At 44.5% G+C, this 15,149-nt stretch overlaps 1 protein-coding gene across 3 annotated transcripts; it reads right to left on the bottom strand.

The window, feature by feature from the left end:
• Window positions 1-2,177: 2,177 nt before the first annotated feature.
• On the bottom strand, window positions 2,178-11,900 carry LOC118164677 (WD repeat and coiled-coil-containing protein). 3 transcript variants are annotated; one of them, XM_035322359.1, is made up of 4 exons: window positions 11,753-11,900; window positions 6,867-8,746; window positions 4,540-4,657; window positions 2,178-2,786 (listed from the first exon to the last, which is right to left on the bottom strand). In XM_035322359.1, exons 2-4 carry the CDS (start codon window positions 8,724-8,726, stop codon window positions 2,515-2,517), a joined length of 2,250 nt encoding a protein of 749 aa, XP_035178250.1. In that variant the 5' UTR covers window positions 8,727-8,746; window positions 11,753-11,900; the 3' UTR covers window positions 2,178-2,514. The 3 variants fall into 3 exon arrangements, with proteins under 3 accessions (XP_035178250.1, XP_035178252.1, XP_035178251.1); XM_035322361.1 differs by having other exon boundaries at window positions 11,758-11,872; XM_035322360.1 differs by lacking the exon at window positions 11,753-11,900 and adding an exon at window positions 11,279-11,361.
• Window positions 11,901-15,149: the final 3,249 nt, after the last annotated feature.

Consider the following 15,149-nt stretch of genomic DNA (forward strand, 5'->3'; position numbering starts at 1 on the left):
AAAAAAAAAAAAAAAAAAAAAAAAAAAAAGAGAGAGAGAGAGAGAGAATGAAACAATGCAACCATTCTGTTGAGGTGGAAGGGATCTTTAGGTCCATCTGGTCCAGCCCCTGCTCCAGCAGGGACAGCCAGAGCAGGGTGCCCAGGACCACGTCCAGGTGCCTTGTGAAGATCCCCAACGAGGAGACCCCACAACCATCAGGGCAGCCTGTGCCAGGGCTCCAGCACCCGCCCAGCACAGAAGTGCTGCCTGGTGGTCAGGGGAGCCTCCTGTGCTCCAGCTTGTGCCCGTTGCCTCCTGGCCTGGCACTGGGCACCACAGAAAAGAGCCTGGCTCCATGTTCCTTGCACGTCCCTGCAGGTATTGATAGACATAGAAAAAACAGATGTATATTTAAATCCCTCCTGACTAACAAGATCCTCCTGGTGCCGTGTTAGTATCCGTAGGTCAAAAGAACAGACAGGGCGGTGGGGCCACTGGGTGCACTCCTCAGCCGCTGGTGTGTCAGTGCACAGGTTCTTGACCAAGCTCTTCAGCCACTGATGTGAAAAGAAGCCAAAAGCTGCTTTTGTACATTAGCAGAACATGTAGAAAACAAGAAGTCAGTTTATGATGAAAACCTAGAGGTAGTTAATACAGAATAGGAACATGGGCATCTTGGGGAAACTGAAGGGAGAATCAGTTTCCTTAGTTCTGAGACAAAATGATTTTTTTTTTTAATCTCCTTTAAGCATTCATCCAGGCTAACCTAAGAAAGATGCTTCTGAGGTTTCTTGTGGCTGTGAGAGGTGTTAACATCTCCAGCTGTCTGCCTACAACTGCTGTGTGAGTTCCCACCAGCTTTGTAACTGCTGCACAAACATCCAGAGAAGCTAAGACTGAGCACTTTCAGCAAGAAGTCTGGGTGAAGTTTTGTGCATCTGTCAAGGCAGTTTCCCAGCTCTGAGTGCAATTCAGCTCAGCCTGGAGGGTTTTCTCAAAGCACCTTGGAGTTCTCCACCTCTTAAGACCAAAGGCAAATACTAGTGAATGTTTTAGAGGCTGGCATATCTTTAGTATGATGTTTTGTGAGCGGCTGATTTTTGACAGTGGCTAAATTTCCAAATAGGCAGTAAGAGATTATATTAGTCCTGAGGCAGCAGCTCCAGTTCCATAATCTTGTCACTCGATTCCTTCTCACAGCCAAGTGCCACCATGAAAGCCTGATAAACTGCTTAATGTTACCGTGCTTTAATTTTATGGATAGCAATTTTGGACTACTGCATTTTTCTGGTGCTGCAATCCACGCCACATCAACTTGTGCTGTTTTCTAAATGTCTAAATTTCACCCTTGCATCTCTCACTACAAAGGCAACAGAACAACAGAACAGTTGTTTTTTTCTGTCATCCTTTAAATTGGAGGCTCTCGGGGTGGTGTGTTATTGGATTTCCTTCTGCCAGTGCAGTACGTATGTGTTCTCTCTATGAAAAATTAAAATAGATGCACGGAAGGCAACATTTTTAAGATGATAATATTGCTGCAAAGTTAATGGGGAAAAATTAATTAATGGGTGTGCACGGGGTGGGGAGGGGACACAGCAAGGACAGGTGGCCTCAGGTGATGAGGGATATTCCTGACCACAAGATGTCATGCTCAGCAGTAAAAGCTGGGGGAGAAAAAGGAGGAAGGCAGGGGGAATGTTTGGGGCTATGGTGTGTGTTTTCCCAAGTACTACACGATGAAGCTTTCCCTGAAGCTGCTGGAAATCCACCTGCTGATGGGAAGCAGTGAATTAACTGCTTGTTCCGCTTTGCTTGCACACACAGGAGTTTTGGTTTGGGGTTTTAACCTTTTAAACTGTTTTTATCTCACCTTGGAAGTTTCTCCACAGATTTGCCCTTCTGACTTTCTCCTTAGCTGCCGGCTTGGGTCAGCCAACCACCACCACTTCCACACGTGAGAGCCACTTCCCCAAATTCAGAGAAGCAAGCAGAGACATTAGCGGTGGGCAGAGGAGGAGCATCTCCTTCTACACCATATGCACATTCTACATGACCCTACTGTGGTCTAATTCCATACACCTACACTACTACTAGCTAAGGCTCACAGCCTTAGCTAACACCAGTGCAAAACCAGATGCACTCCATCAGACCATCTACAAGCTTCCGAGTATTTCGCAGAAATGAGGAAAAATGCAGTGTTTTCAAGGATGTCTTTATTATGCAACTTTTCTATCATCTAAAACCACCAAGATATTAACGACCGAGGTGCTAACTTCAGCTCTAGAGCTTGTTAGCCCTTGTACTTTCAAGCACTGATACAAATACCTGGTATATGCAAGAGGCATATTTAAAAAAAGTCTCGGTATAAAAAAAAAAAGAGCTAGTTTTCCAAGGACCAAATAAATAATTTACAACGATATCAACAGAAGTGACAGAAATCCAACCGAGGTTTGAGACAGACCATTACTTAGAATTTGCAGTCCATACAGTGTCTCCTACCGTACGACAGCATTACAAACCCACCACCCAACATTACATTTTACTGCTGGCTTGTTCCGAAGGACTGCTGCTGTCTAAAGCCTTGGAGGAACAGTCTCTGAGGACTTCCAAAGAACTCGTGATATCCAGGCTTTCAGAAGAAGCGGGTCTACAGCCTTCTGTAGAACTGATGATGTCCAGCGTTTTGGAAGAACGGGCACTGTAGCCTTTTGCGCTGGCATCCCTCACGACTACGTCCTGCATGGACGTAAACATCAACGGCACAAAGCCCTCGCTGTCCGCTGTGAGAACAATCCAGGACGAACCTGTGAAGGCAGACACACACCTGTTTGCAAACTCCTCTGGCAGTAGGCACGTTGAAGGTATAAAACACATTTCTTCTAAAATTAAGTGCTTCTGTACACTTAGAGCAGTTTTTCTGGCAAAAAAGGCATGGAGAGATAAAAAACTAAAGGATAGTTAACAACCATGCAAAAGTGAGCCTCCTGACCACTTTTCCACTAGCAGATGTGACCATAATAAACGCTTAAATAAGGAAGAGGAATTAAATGCTGAGCAGAACTCATAAGCATTCAGACTTGTTCTTAATTAGGTATTCATAGACTACTTTACAGTGCTTAGGCTGTGCAGATACTGTACGAAGCAGATTAAACTAAATGACAAATTAATATAATTTTTAAAACTTAGAAACAGCTTCTGTTATGTCATTTCACTATAATTAATTCCAGTAAACATGAGGAAGAAATATTGTTCTGTATCTGAACAAGCCTCGCATCTCTGGTCCATTTGCTATTTGACTTCATGTCGTCATTACCATGATTTTTGCAATTTTAAATAATTTGCTGACTCAGAAGCACCAACCTTTACCAAATGATACCAAGCAGAATATTTTCCTACCTGTATCTGTTAAGCTGATGAAGTAGTACCACAAAGCTTGGGGTGGGGGTGTGTGAGGGAGTTCAGGGCAACACTTCCAGCTGTTTATGCAGTTACCTTATGTAACTTCATGTCACAAGTAAGAAGATTGTAGCTTAAAAGCACACGACCCTTTAATCTTTTGGCTTAATATCTCATTTGGAACAAACTTGAAATTCAATACAATTTGGGAATTTAGAACTACCATTCCTGTTGTGCCCATTTATCTAGTAATACTTGTAAAAATAATCAAGAAACCTATCATAACACTGTTTCCTTTGTGGTTTAATTAGGCTAGTTGTCTGCATGACTACTTTTTAATGGATAACCAATTCTAAGTTTACTTTTTAAGCTATCAATGAGAAGTCTAAATAACACAGGTAACGGGGAGGCCCTCCTCAGTACTATCCAGAAAGTGAACTTACTCAAGTCCTATAGCTCAAAATAAAACTCCAGTGTGACAGCAGACACAGTGGGCGAGCAGCTGGAAGACAGCACTGAAAATATATGTAGGAATACAAGATCATATCCCAAAGGAATGTCTCCTGCCCTTGCCAGAAGTGAGACTCTTAGAATACACAGATACACGGGATGTGGATGGGATGAATGGATGGCAGCAGAGGAGCACACAGCAAGAAGGAAGGCCGTTTCCTTCACGGCAAGAACTGGAGTGAGCCACACTGCTAAAATGTAGAGCACTCTCCTGTAAAGAGTGCTTGTAAAGAACTATCAGATTTATTAAAGGACACCAGATAACGGAACTACAAATTAAAATATAGAAAACTGTATATCAAAACCACCCACTCTAACCTTCTTGTTACTCAGACTTCTCCATTTATAATAGCTGAAAGTACATATAAAGTACTAGGTGACAGCATTTTTCCCGTGCAACTGGCTGCTTGAAAAGGGGGCAGAGGACCAGTACGTTAACGTTTACTCATTTTTTATAATGTAAAGATTCTTCTTAGTCAACACCTAGACTGAAAAGAATCTTTACATTAGAACAAAGAGCTTTTATTAATAACCTTTCAGTATTTGCTCCTTGTTTGTTTTTTTCCAGATCAGGTTATGTGCACTGCTACTGCCCACTGAGAATGCTGCATGTGTCTGAAGTGTTCATTTTATTGGATAATTACAACGTACCGTGCTGCATTTCTACAAGAGAGAGGTTGAATATCTGCTGGACTATACTTAGACGAAGTTTACCCTCACAAAGAATAACAGATCGCCTTTCATCTGAATCATTCCTGGAAAGCTGCTTCTGTAAATTCAAGAAAGAATCATTAGATACAGTGATGTACGTTTAAGCAGAGATACCAAAATGACATTCATCAAAACAAAATCACAGCTATGCCTTCAACTACACCACTTAGAGAAAGTCAAATGCTACTTTCACTCAGACCAATTTGCAGGATTCATACTTTCAAGTCTCAGCTTCAAAATGAGATGATCTGTGAATGACAGCAGCAAATCACTGTGTGCTTCTGGGACGAGGAATGGACTAAAACATCCAAAGTGCCTGCCTGCTTCACCTCTGATCATCACGGCTCCAAGCCGTGAAACCCACCGAGTGCCTTCAAACAATATCCCCCACGAGGCAAACAAAGCATTTCTGAAGTCAGCAGAAGGTCAGTTGTTTCCAAATCTACATACTCTGTCTTTGCATAGGATAAAATTCACCCAGCCATGTCACTTCCCAAAGAAGCCTCGGTCCCAGCTCTGGGGCATGACAAAAACAAGGTGAATTGACTCCTCTTCCATGCAGACCCGTCCAGCCACAAAAAAAAAAAAAAAAAAGATGTATGTTAAGAGTGGAGCCTGGAAACACGCGTGCTCCTCCATCCCTGCACTGATAAATGTGCCACTGCTCTCTCTCTGACACTGCTTGTTTAGGATACTTTGGGTTTCCTCAACATTTTGTAAAATATTCCTAATAAATTGGGCAGTAGAGAAATGACCAGGGCTTGGCACATACGGCGAGGAACCCTGTTTGCTTGCTAAAGATCTCTGAATCAAATGTACCCTGATTAAGGTTAAAACACACCGTTCTCTGTCAGGCCTTCCAACTTCAATCATAGAAATCCAATTATTTTCTTACCGCAAGTCATCATCAGCCAAAATCTGGAGGCAGAAGTAGAGCCTTTAATTCATGAAACATTCTCATGCAAGTGTAACTCCTCTAGCTCTTGCAGCATCAAGACAAACTAAAACATGACTCAATTTCAAACTGTATTTTAAAAGAGATCTGAATACAAAATCAGCATCAGAATTTGTGTGACCTCAAATATTAAAAGGTCTCTAACTAAGCATCTCAGGGAAATGAGAAAGCAGCCATGCTCCCATGCTCAGGAGAACTTTCACTTCGATACCTAAGGCCACTTTCTGGAGCAATGCCCCACGTAAAATTAGGATTTAAGAAAGCCAGAAAAAAAAAAAAAAAAAAAGAGTTATTGCAATTATTAAATGTTAAGAATGGAAAACAGCAAAGAGTGAGGAAATATGGTCTAGGACCTAAGAGTATGATGCTACAAGAATTGAGAATAATTATTTTTTAGCAATAAAGACAAAATTAGTGGTTATTGAAAGGAAATGGCGGTTTAAATGACTGCTAATATCAACTGAGAATTATTAAAACCACCTCTGGAAGAGAACTAATAGGTTTGGGCCACAATTTGATAATCAGATAACTTACACCTTCTAGCATGAGATTTAGAAATACCTTCTTTCAGCCAAGAAAAGCGTCTTTCAATGGAAATTTGATTTTAAAGCCACTTTAAGCTATGCTAATCGAATTATCTTTGTCGTTAATGGTCTCTCTCCTTCTCAGATGGTGCTCTCAGTACTAATTAGCCAGACTTCTGCTCTAGAGACAAAGCATTTTTTTTGTTTCAGTCCTATTATTCTAGTTCTTCTTGGAAAAGGGCAGGAGATTCACAGCGATTCCCAGAGACATTTATTTTTTCACTGCCTGAATTTCTGCACAAAAAGCTCCAGAAATTGCTGAGGAAAACATCCCAGACTCTGACACAAGATTCTAATTCTGGAACAGAACTGTCATGCACAGGTTCTTGGGATTCTCACCAGCTTCTGCAAAGCAAGACAAGGTATGGCTGCTTGGGAGGCCACGAGCTCAGCCCAAACGTGAGGTGGGGACAGGCAGCGGTGAACATTCCCCCAAATTAAACACTTTTAAAAAGTTTTAAAAGAACTGTTAGCATGGACTGAGATTCAACTGTAGGAAGAGTAGGGAAGAAAGGAGGACATAAAAACCAAACCAGACCTATCTAAAAGGGAAAGCCCTAAAATTAGACTCCTATCGGACTCATCTGTACCGAATTTGTGCGTACTAAACACGTGCAGGATGGTGCCCTCCCCGTGTACCATCTGACCAAAGCTTTCAACCTGTACTTTACAAAGGCTGTTATATCCGTCAACAGGTTTGGTCATGAAGGCTTCCAATACCAAATTACCTGGTAGGTGATGTTAATAAAAGAGGGCTCCTGAGAAGATGGGTACAGGGGAAGATTTCTCTTCCCCGCTTTTAGCAGCTCAGTTAATTCACAGACGTGATGCTGCAATTCGGTAAAGTTACCAGAGAGTTTTTCCACGTTTTTTGAAAAGTAACTCGCTTCCTTTTCACTTAACAGGTTATTCTTGTAAGAATTTGGTATTTTGGAAGCTCCATCTGTCTGCCTTTTAGGAGAAGTTGGCTTGTTGGAAAACGACAGCGATGTGGTGGACAACACCACCGACCGATTTACTGGTTCAGCATCAAGAGCCTCAACAGCTGGAGGGAAACCCAAAGACACCTTTTTTTCTTTGAGGTCACTCATGTTCAACAACGAGCTTTGCTCGTAAGCAGGACTCTTAATTTCTTCAATGAGCTTTCTCCTGCTGGTAGGGGACTGAGGGGCAGCACGGTCTGGTATCAAGAGCCCACGACTGAGAGGGTGAACATCTGCAGGGAGATCATGAGGTGTGTTGGAAAGATTAAAACAGGAATTTCCGTTAACTGCTGCGGATGAAGGACCCACTTCAAATATCAGTTCCTTAATCATCAACCGGATCATGTATTTGTCTGATCTCGAAGAGGGAAGAAACGCGGGGTCACTGAATTTCTGTCTTCCAACCAGTATCAGTAACAGTTTGTTGGTCAAGAAGCACAAACCCTTTGGTTTTTCATTTTTTTCTAGCTGAATTTGCTGAATGTTGGGTAAATTGGACGAAGTCAGTGAATAGACTAAAATAATGTTGCAGGTATTGGAGGCGACCGATACCGTTTGAGTTTTGGGGTCAAAAGCCATTATGTCAGGAACCAGAATGCCTGGGATGCTGACTTTCTTGGTAGAGGTCACCTTTCTCTCAAAAGTCACCAGAATGAGATGTGAAGAGTCCTGCCCGCTTCCCGTCAGGTAGTCCTTGGGCCTCAGGTGAAGCAGGGGACTGGAATCGGCACCCTGCTTGCTGGAAAGCAGGTGAGTTAGATCCACGGGAGATGGAAGAGCAGACACGGGCTTCTCAGAGTCCAGCGACTTTTTGCCCCCGTCCATGGAAAACTCCTCCTCGCCACACAAGCTGGACTGCGAGGGAAAGGATTCGGTCTCGATGCTCGCTGGAACTTCAAAGGCAACACCTGCGTTTAAACCGCAGATCTTGTCCAGAGGGAGCTCAGTGGCGACAGCAACTTGGAAATTCAGAGTGGCTTCTACAGCGCAGATGTAGCCTCCCACATCGAAGATGGGGCAGAAAGAACAAGCGTGGAGCGTTTTCTGAGCCTCATCCCAAATATACGAATGAAGGGCACTGCCCACCCCGACGACTAAGCGATTGCCTTCCTTAGTCCAACAAGCGCAGTGGATGAGCCCGCTGCCCTTGATATCGGCTTTGACTCTACAGCTGTTGAGATGAACGGAGTGCAGGACCGAGGCGTCGCGCGTAGTGAGCACGGCCAAGATCTCCTTCTTCGGATGCCACACGCAGCCTTGGGGGAGCACTGGAAACGGCTCGCTGATGTCGCATATCTGAGAAACCAAGAGCTTATTCCTCTCTGCGGCGTTCAGACAGAGCTGCCACACGGTGATGTGCTTTTTATGCTGAACAGCGAGCAGGGCTGGGGCATCAGCGGGGCTCGGGCCCCAGTAGAGTCCGTGAACATGTTCAAACTGGCCAACAACGCTCGAGTCTCCAAATTTGGGCTCTCCGTTGTGGAGGTGTAAAGAAGTTAGGATGACCTGTTTCCCATCTGTCCAGGCAATACCGTGCACGGGGTGAATTGCTTGGTGTAAGGCATTAAGGCCTGTTCTCAGAAGCTTCGCCTTTCCTAGCTCCATGATTTTTTGATGTGAGACATCTAAACAAATCAGAATGAGAAGAAAAAACAATTATTGTGGAAGACAGAGTAAAACACCTGTAGGATTATTTAGCTTAAGGCCCTACCAACGCTGGACTCCTCCTTTCAGTGAAGTCAGCACACACATAAAGCTTGTCCACAACCTGAATTTTGTTGTTGTTCGTAATGTTTCCCCAGTGAAATGCAATTTTAAAAGAAAGAGGCTTTGCTGTTTTTACAGGCTTAGTCTGCTGCATTTTCATCACAAAACCAGTCCTCGCATTCTAATCGAGAGGTTGCTGCTTCTCAGGATGTTTTCAAATGACTTTTAGTATTAAGAATTTTCAGAACATTGCCTCTCACCCTCAGCTTCGTGGCCCATTTGTGATCAGAAAAGTAATCTCTTCCAAGTATGACAGAGCATTAATGTATTATCTATCAATCTGATCCTGTATTAAGTGGGTTACAATGAGGCATTTGTCTGGTTATTCCAGAAAGCTCTCTAAAAGAGCAAATGCAATTTTGAAAAAAGAATCAAAGCAGATTCTTCTGTATGAAAAAGAATTTAAAAGAACTTAGAACACAGGCAGGGGACAGAACCACCTACCTGAGGCATGAGCTGTACTGTGAGAGGGTATCAATGACCTCACAGCTTCAACATCCTCTAGTGCAGTTAGGGCAGTCTTCCCCTTCCCCCCTAACCCTTTTGCTAAATGTTTTGGGGCCTTTCTGTCAGAGTCCCCAAAGCATCTTGTAATTTGTTACTGTTTGCGGAGTACAAGGGATGAAAGCAGCAAGCAGGAGGCAGCTGAATATGTCTGTAGATGGGCACTGATATTTACCTGAATATTCATACCAAATGCACAGGTTTTTACCTATCTGCAGTAATTCTGGGGGCAGTTTGTTTATTGCTGCAGAATTATGTACTTTCATAGTGTCCAGCAAAATAGAAATTATTGTTTTACAGGCAGGAACTAAAAACACAGGAAATCTTTGTTTCAGTATTCTTGAAAGATGGGTTACATGATTTGCCTGATGCCTCAGCAGAAGGCTTTTCAGTTCCCTACAGTGTCAGAGCTTCCAGAGGGAGAATGGGAAACTGACAGCAATCATCATTCTCCGTAGTCTGTAACCAAGTGTCTGGGACAACCAAAAGCCATACACAAGGCACCAAAACTTCAAAGGGGTTCATAATTTTACCCACATTTCTAGTTCTTGAGCTGCAAGCAATCCCTATGCTTCTGTGCACAGAAGCCAACTCAGAGGAATTGATGGTCTCCTTGTTTGAGATTCTTTATTGGACTTCGCTCAGCTACAAAGTCATGGCCCAGGATGAGGTGCAGCTTTAGTAGGAAACATGAAAAACAAGAGAGCGTTTGAGAAAGTCAGCAGTTAAATCGGAAGGGTTATCACAACGTGAAGGAGCTGGCTCTGCTTCAGATTTTAATTAATGATTTGTTGCTGATCCCAAACTTGGAAGAAAAGGATTGGAAGAGCAGACTTAAGAGACTAAAATTAGACAGTTATGATGATCAGGATGACTCCTTATCAAGTTAATAACGAGCGCAAAAAACAGTAAAGAGGGGCAGGGAGGAAGTGGGGGGGGAAAGCATTAATATTTCTCTAGGAAATCAAGAATGGTTTTGATTGGAAGGGACCTTAAAGATCACCAAATTCCAACCCCCTGCCATGGGCAGGGACACTTCCCACCAGCTCAGGCTGCCCAAATCCCATCCAGCCCTTAGGCACTGCCAGGGATGGGGCACTAAGCTCCTCTGGGCATAACTGCCTGCATAGGTGCCGGCAAAAAAGGATCTGGCTTACAGCAGATCACAAACTGAGTAAATTGGTGATTTCAGTGAGAAAGTTGCAAGATAAGACCATATAATTTGGGAATGTTTTTAGGAGAGATACTACACACCAGAGAGATAATTACGTTACTACCACTGGAGCTCGGTGCCTAGTTCTGTGTTTCACAGTCCAGTGATGATGGAAATGTTTCATTGAGTTCACAGACCACAGAACACAAGAACTGGGTTAGTTTAGTTTGGAGAAGACTGTGAGTGTAAACCTGCAAACACAAACGGGGCAGTAGGAGAGACAGCCCTGATCCATTGTTCTCCAGGTCTACTGTGCAAGATAATAAGCAGCTTAGTTTCAACAAAGGAGATTTAGGTCAGCTATTAAGGAAAAATTGTAACTAAAAATGACAGCTCAGCACTCAAGCGGGTTACCTTGCAGAGGGGATGAAGGTGCTCCATGAATTTGATACTCTTTTGCTATTGCACTAACGTGATTTGATTGTCAAAGTCTGTCAGGGACAACTTCAAGCGCGCTGGATGTTGCCCTGTGGTAAAAGCACCCCTGAGGTACTTCCCAGTCACCTTCTCCACCACCTGGTGTTTTTCTAAGCCCCAGAACAGCTGACCTCAATCTTTTTTTAAGCAACGGCCACTTGTGGAAAAATTAAAGCGGGATTTGATTGTCTGTGAGTAATCAGCACCACATCCCTGCCGGGCAAACCTCACACACAGAAGGGCGATGCCAACTTACCTCATAAGCCACGCTGAGCTCCTACAGCTCCGGGGCCACCCGGGCGGTTCCTTCTGGCCGAGGAGCCGCTCCACATCACCCGAAGACACCTGGAAAAGGAAAACCGGGCCCGGCGGCCATGGCACCCGCACCGCCCGGCACCCCGGGGTGCTGAGGCGTGCCGCAGCCCCCTGACATGGCGGAGGCCGGGCTCCCCCGGCCCTGCGGCCAGGCTGGGCTGCTGGGTGCGGCACAGCTCTCGCTCCCTGCCCCTCTGTGGAGCCGAGGAGCCTGCGGGGAGCCCCGCTGGGTAAAACGTGGCAGCGCCGGGGAGAAGGGGGCAAAGGGAGCGCCCAAACCCACCCGCCCGCGTCGCTTTCCCAAAAACAGCCGCCCGCCCCGCCGCTCGCTGCGCGGGCCCGCCCGCACCGATATCACCCGCCTCACTCAGCGGCCCGCCCGCCGCGCTCCTCCCCGCCTCGGCCGGCGACCGACCTCACCGTCCGGCCGCTCGGCACGGCCCCGGAGGCAGCGAGCGGCGGCCGCCTTCTGGTCCCGGCCCCCGTTCCGCCTCTCCGGCCCGGCCCGCCCGGGCCGTGTGACGCGGCGGGCGGTGCCTACAGGGTGCGGGCGCTGGGACTACAACTCCCAGGAGGCAGCGGGGCTCGGCCGTGACGTCACGCAGCTCTCCGCCAATCCCGAGGGCGGCGGGAATGGCTTCCTCTCGCCCCCCCGCTGTCGCCCGTCCCTGAGGTGACCGCGGGAGGGGGGACGGAGCTTTGCGCCCTGTCTTCCTCCTGGGGACCTCTTTTTTTTTCCATAAAGATGGAAAATCAACTAATTAAACGCATACCCGCTTCGTTCTGTGTTATCCTTGGGAGGTCATGTTTAAACCCAGGGAATAAAGCACATAAATATGATACAGAAGTGCTCCAAAACAACTTTGGTCTGGATTTACTGCATTGTACATAACACACTGTGAAGTCCCCGAGGCCTTTTTAAAGTTAATTGTGTGCTCTTGCAAGATGCATGCTGTAGCGCTTGTTAGTGCTTAGTGTTGCAGAGCTGTCCGGTCACTGCACAGGTTTTGAAACCCGTGATGGGATGTTGAAGCACTGGAAAAGATGCATTAAAGAGCTGTCAAATTGGTTCAGGGTGTGAACAAAATACTCAAAATGAGCGTGAGGTCAAATGTACAAAAAAGCTCAACTTTATAAATAAATAAAGAGTAGTGCATGAGGAGGCTCAGGGTAAACCTTACTTCTCTCTTCAACTACCTGAAAGGAAGGTGTGGGGAGCTGGGGGTCGGCCTCTTCTCACAGGTAACTAGTGACAGGACTAGAGGGAATGGCCTCAAGTTGTGCCAAGGGAGGTTCAGGTTGGAAATGAGGAGACATTTCTTCTCAGAAAGAGCAGTGTCAGGTGTTGGGATGGGTTGCCCAGGGAGGTGGTGGAGTCACCGTCCCTGGGGATGTTCAAGGAGAAGTTGGACGTGGTGCTTGGGGGCATGGTTTAGTGGGTGATAGTGGTGGTAGGGGGGTGGTTGGACCAGGTGATCTTGGAGGGCTTTTCCTTAATATTCTAACCCTAATGGTTCTATGATTCTACTTGGCTATATTGCATAAGTGCCTTCAAGAGAAAAAATCAGAGTTTTTTTTTTGTTTGTTTGTTTGTTTTTTTCCAGTTAGTGAAGAAAGGTTTAACAAAAGAGCCCGTGGATGAATTCAAGCAGGACACAGCTGTCAGCGTGATTGACCTCTGGGAAGAACTGCCAACAGAAAGGACCAGTTTTTCACTTTCATCTTCAAGTCAAAATATGGTGACTTTCCAGGACATACTATTTAGCTAAATGCAAATTTTTCCATAGTCACAGACAATTTTTGGAGTTCAATAGATGGATATTTAATTCAATGGTCTGTTATGCACAAAAGGCGAGGGCATCTTTGGATCTATGACAGATTATTGGTTACAACGTAAAATTCCAGGCATTGTCTATCAACAAACAAACAAACAAACAAAACTAATTTGACTGTTTTCTGTCTGACAGAGTACCTGTAAAATGCTGGATTACAGGATAGAGGGCTCAAGAAGACTGCAATGCATAAAAACTCTTATATTATTGTAGTGGGAAAGGGTCATGGGAAAGGGCTGTGGAAGAGAAATTCATGCCACTCACAGAGAAATTTCACTTCAAATTTTACTTCCAGCTTCCTTCAGAAAATCGTTCAGCAAAGGACAAGTGGCCATGGGACACAGACAGGAATGGCAAGAGATAGAAAATAGAATTTGTTTGAACTGCTGTGTTTTTGAAATTAAAGTCTTTCTGCCAACTTCAGGCCCTTGAACAACAAAATAAAGCCAGGTTTGAGATTATTTATAAAGTTACATTTTATTTCAGAAAGCAGAGGACCCAAATGATAGCTTTTCTGTGTTGCTTGACAAATACATATTCGCAGATGTACGAGAATTAATCAGAAAGTGAACAAACATGATTTGTTCTCCTCACTGTGTTCCCTTTTCTCTGACAGAACATTAACAGCAGACAGTACAGAATGCTCTAGTGTAGAGAGAACAGTCCAAAACTAACCTGGATCTGAAAAGCAAATCTGAAAAAATGACTTAGTTCCTGCAGAAACCTACTCTTATGGTCACTACGCACAAATGTTCCCTATACACTCAGGGTTAGGGCCTTGACACTTCTCAGAGGTGAGCAGAGCTAAGCCCTGCTTGAGAGATGGCAATGACAATTATTTTATTTGCTCTTGTTCTTTTAGCCCCGGGAAGTACAGGTGCAGTTACAAGTGCTGGACAGCACTAGAAGTTTCTGCTCCCTCTTGTGGGTTGGTAAGGGTTGCAAGTGTGGTCGTTTTCCAGCTCATCTCCCTTCTGTTTGTAGGCCTGTATGTGCTTCACCACTCAGCGCTGTTACATCGCTTACTGGCACTGTGAAGTGCCTGGGCTTGCTCAGTCCTGTGCATTGCCAGGATGAGACAGAGCCTGCGTTTTCATTCTTGCTTTCCCTATGGACACCAAATAAATAAGGGTGACAAATGTGCACCTCCTATAGCCCTAACGGTACTGTGGTTTTAATAGACTGATGGTGATGCCGTTGGGAGTGCTGTCAGGCCACCCATGAATAAGAAGACTTTTGGGGACAGGTTTCAGCAGCGAGCGTGGCCTTTCAGTATTTTCATCAGTGCCTGGCACCAGAGAGCTGGCAGCTGCGCTGTTCCCTGGTGGTTAAGGCAGAGCTGGGCCACCAGAGGGCTATACCAGACAGCAACACCCTGCTGGAGGAACTGAATTCCCGACTGTGATGGTATTCGTGTGAGAGTAATGGTTTGACACTTTTTTGTCAAAATTGTTTTATAAGGTGGAGAGACCGCATTTAAAAATGCATCAGGCGATATTTTCACGTTAAACGTTTCCTTTTCTTTCTGTGCCTAGAATTACATGATCAAGTATTTTTAAAGACTTTCATTTTCATCATGTAAAGTTGCTTATAAATATATGAATTCAACCTTAATTAAGGTCTACAAATGAACCAAAGGTATCATCAAAACTTGCAGCCATTTGTAAATCTGTAAAATAAGATCACTTGTATAGTATCTTGATCGAAATAGAATTGTCTCTGCCTACCAGAATGCCAGGGTGGTGTGTAGGTTATTATTATTATAATCTACTTTACTTTCTCTTTCTTTCTTTCTTTCTTTCTTTCTTTCTTTCTTTCTTTCTTTCTTTCTTTCTTTCTTTCTTTCTTTCTTTCTTTCTTTCTTTCTTTCTTTCTTTCTTTCTTTCTTTCTTTCTTTCTTTCTTTCTTTCTTTCTTTCTTTCTTTCTTTCTTTCTTTCTTTCTTTCTTTCTTTCTTTCTTTCTTTCTTTCTTTCTTTCTT

Source organism: Oxyura jamaicensis, chromosome 3, assembly GCF_011077185.1.
Source record: "Oxyura jamaicensis isolate SHBP4307 breed ruddy duck chromosome 3, BPBGC_Ojam_1.0, whole genome shotgun sequence".
Taxonomy (NCBI): Eukaryota; Metazoa; Chordata; class Aves; order Anseriformes; family Anatidae; genus Oxyura; species Oxyura jamaicensis.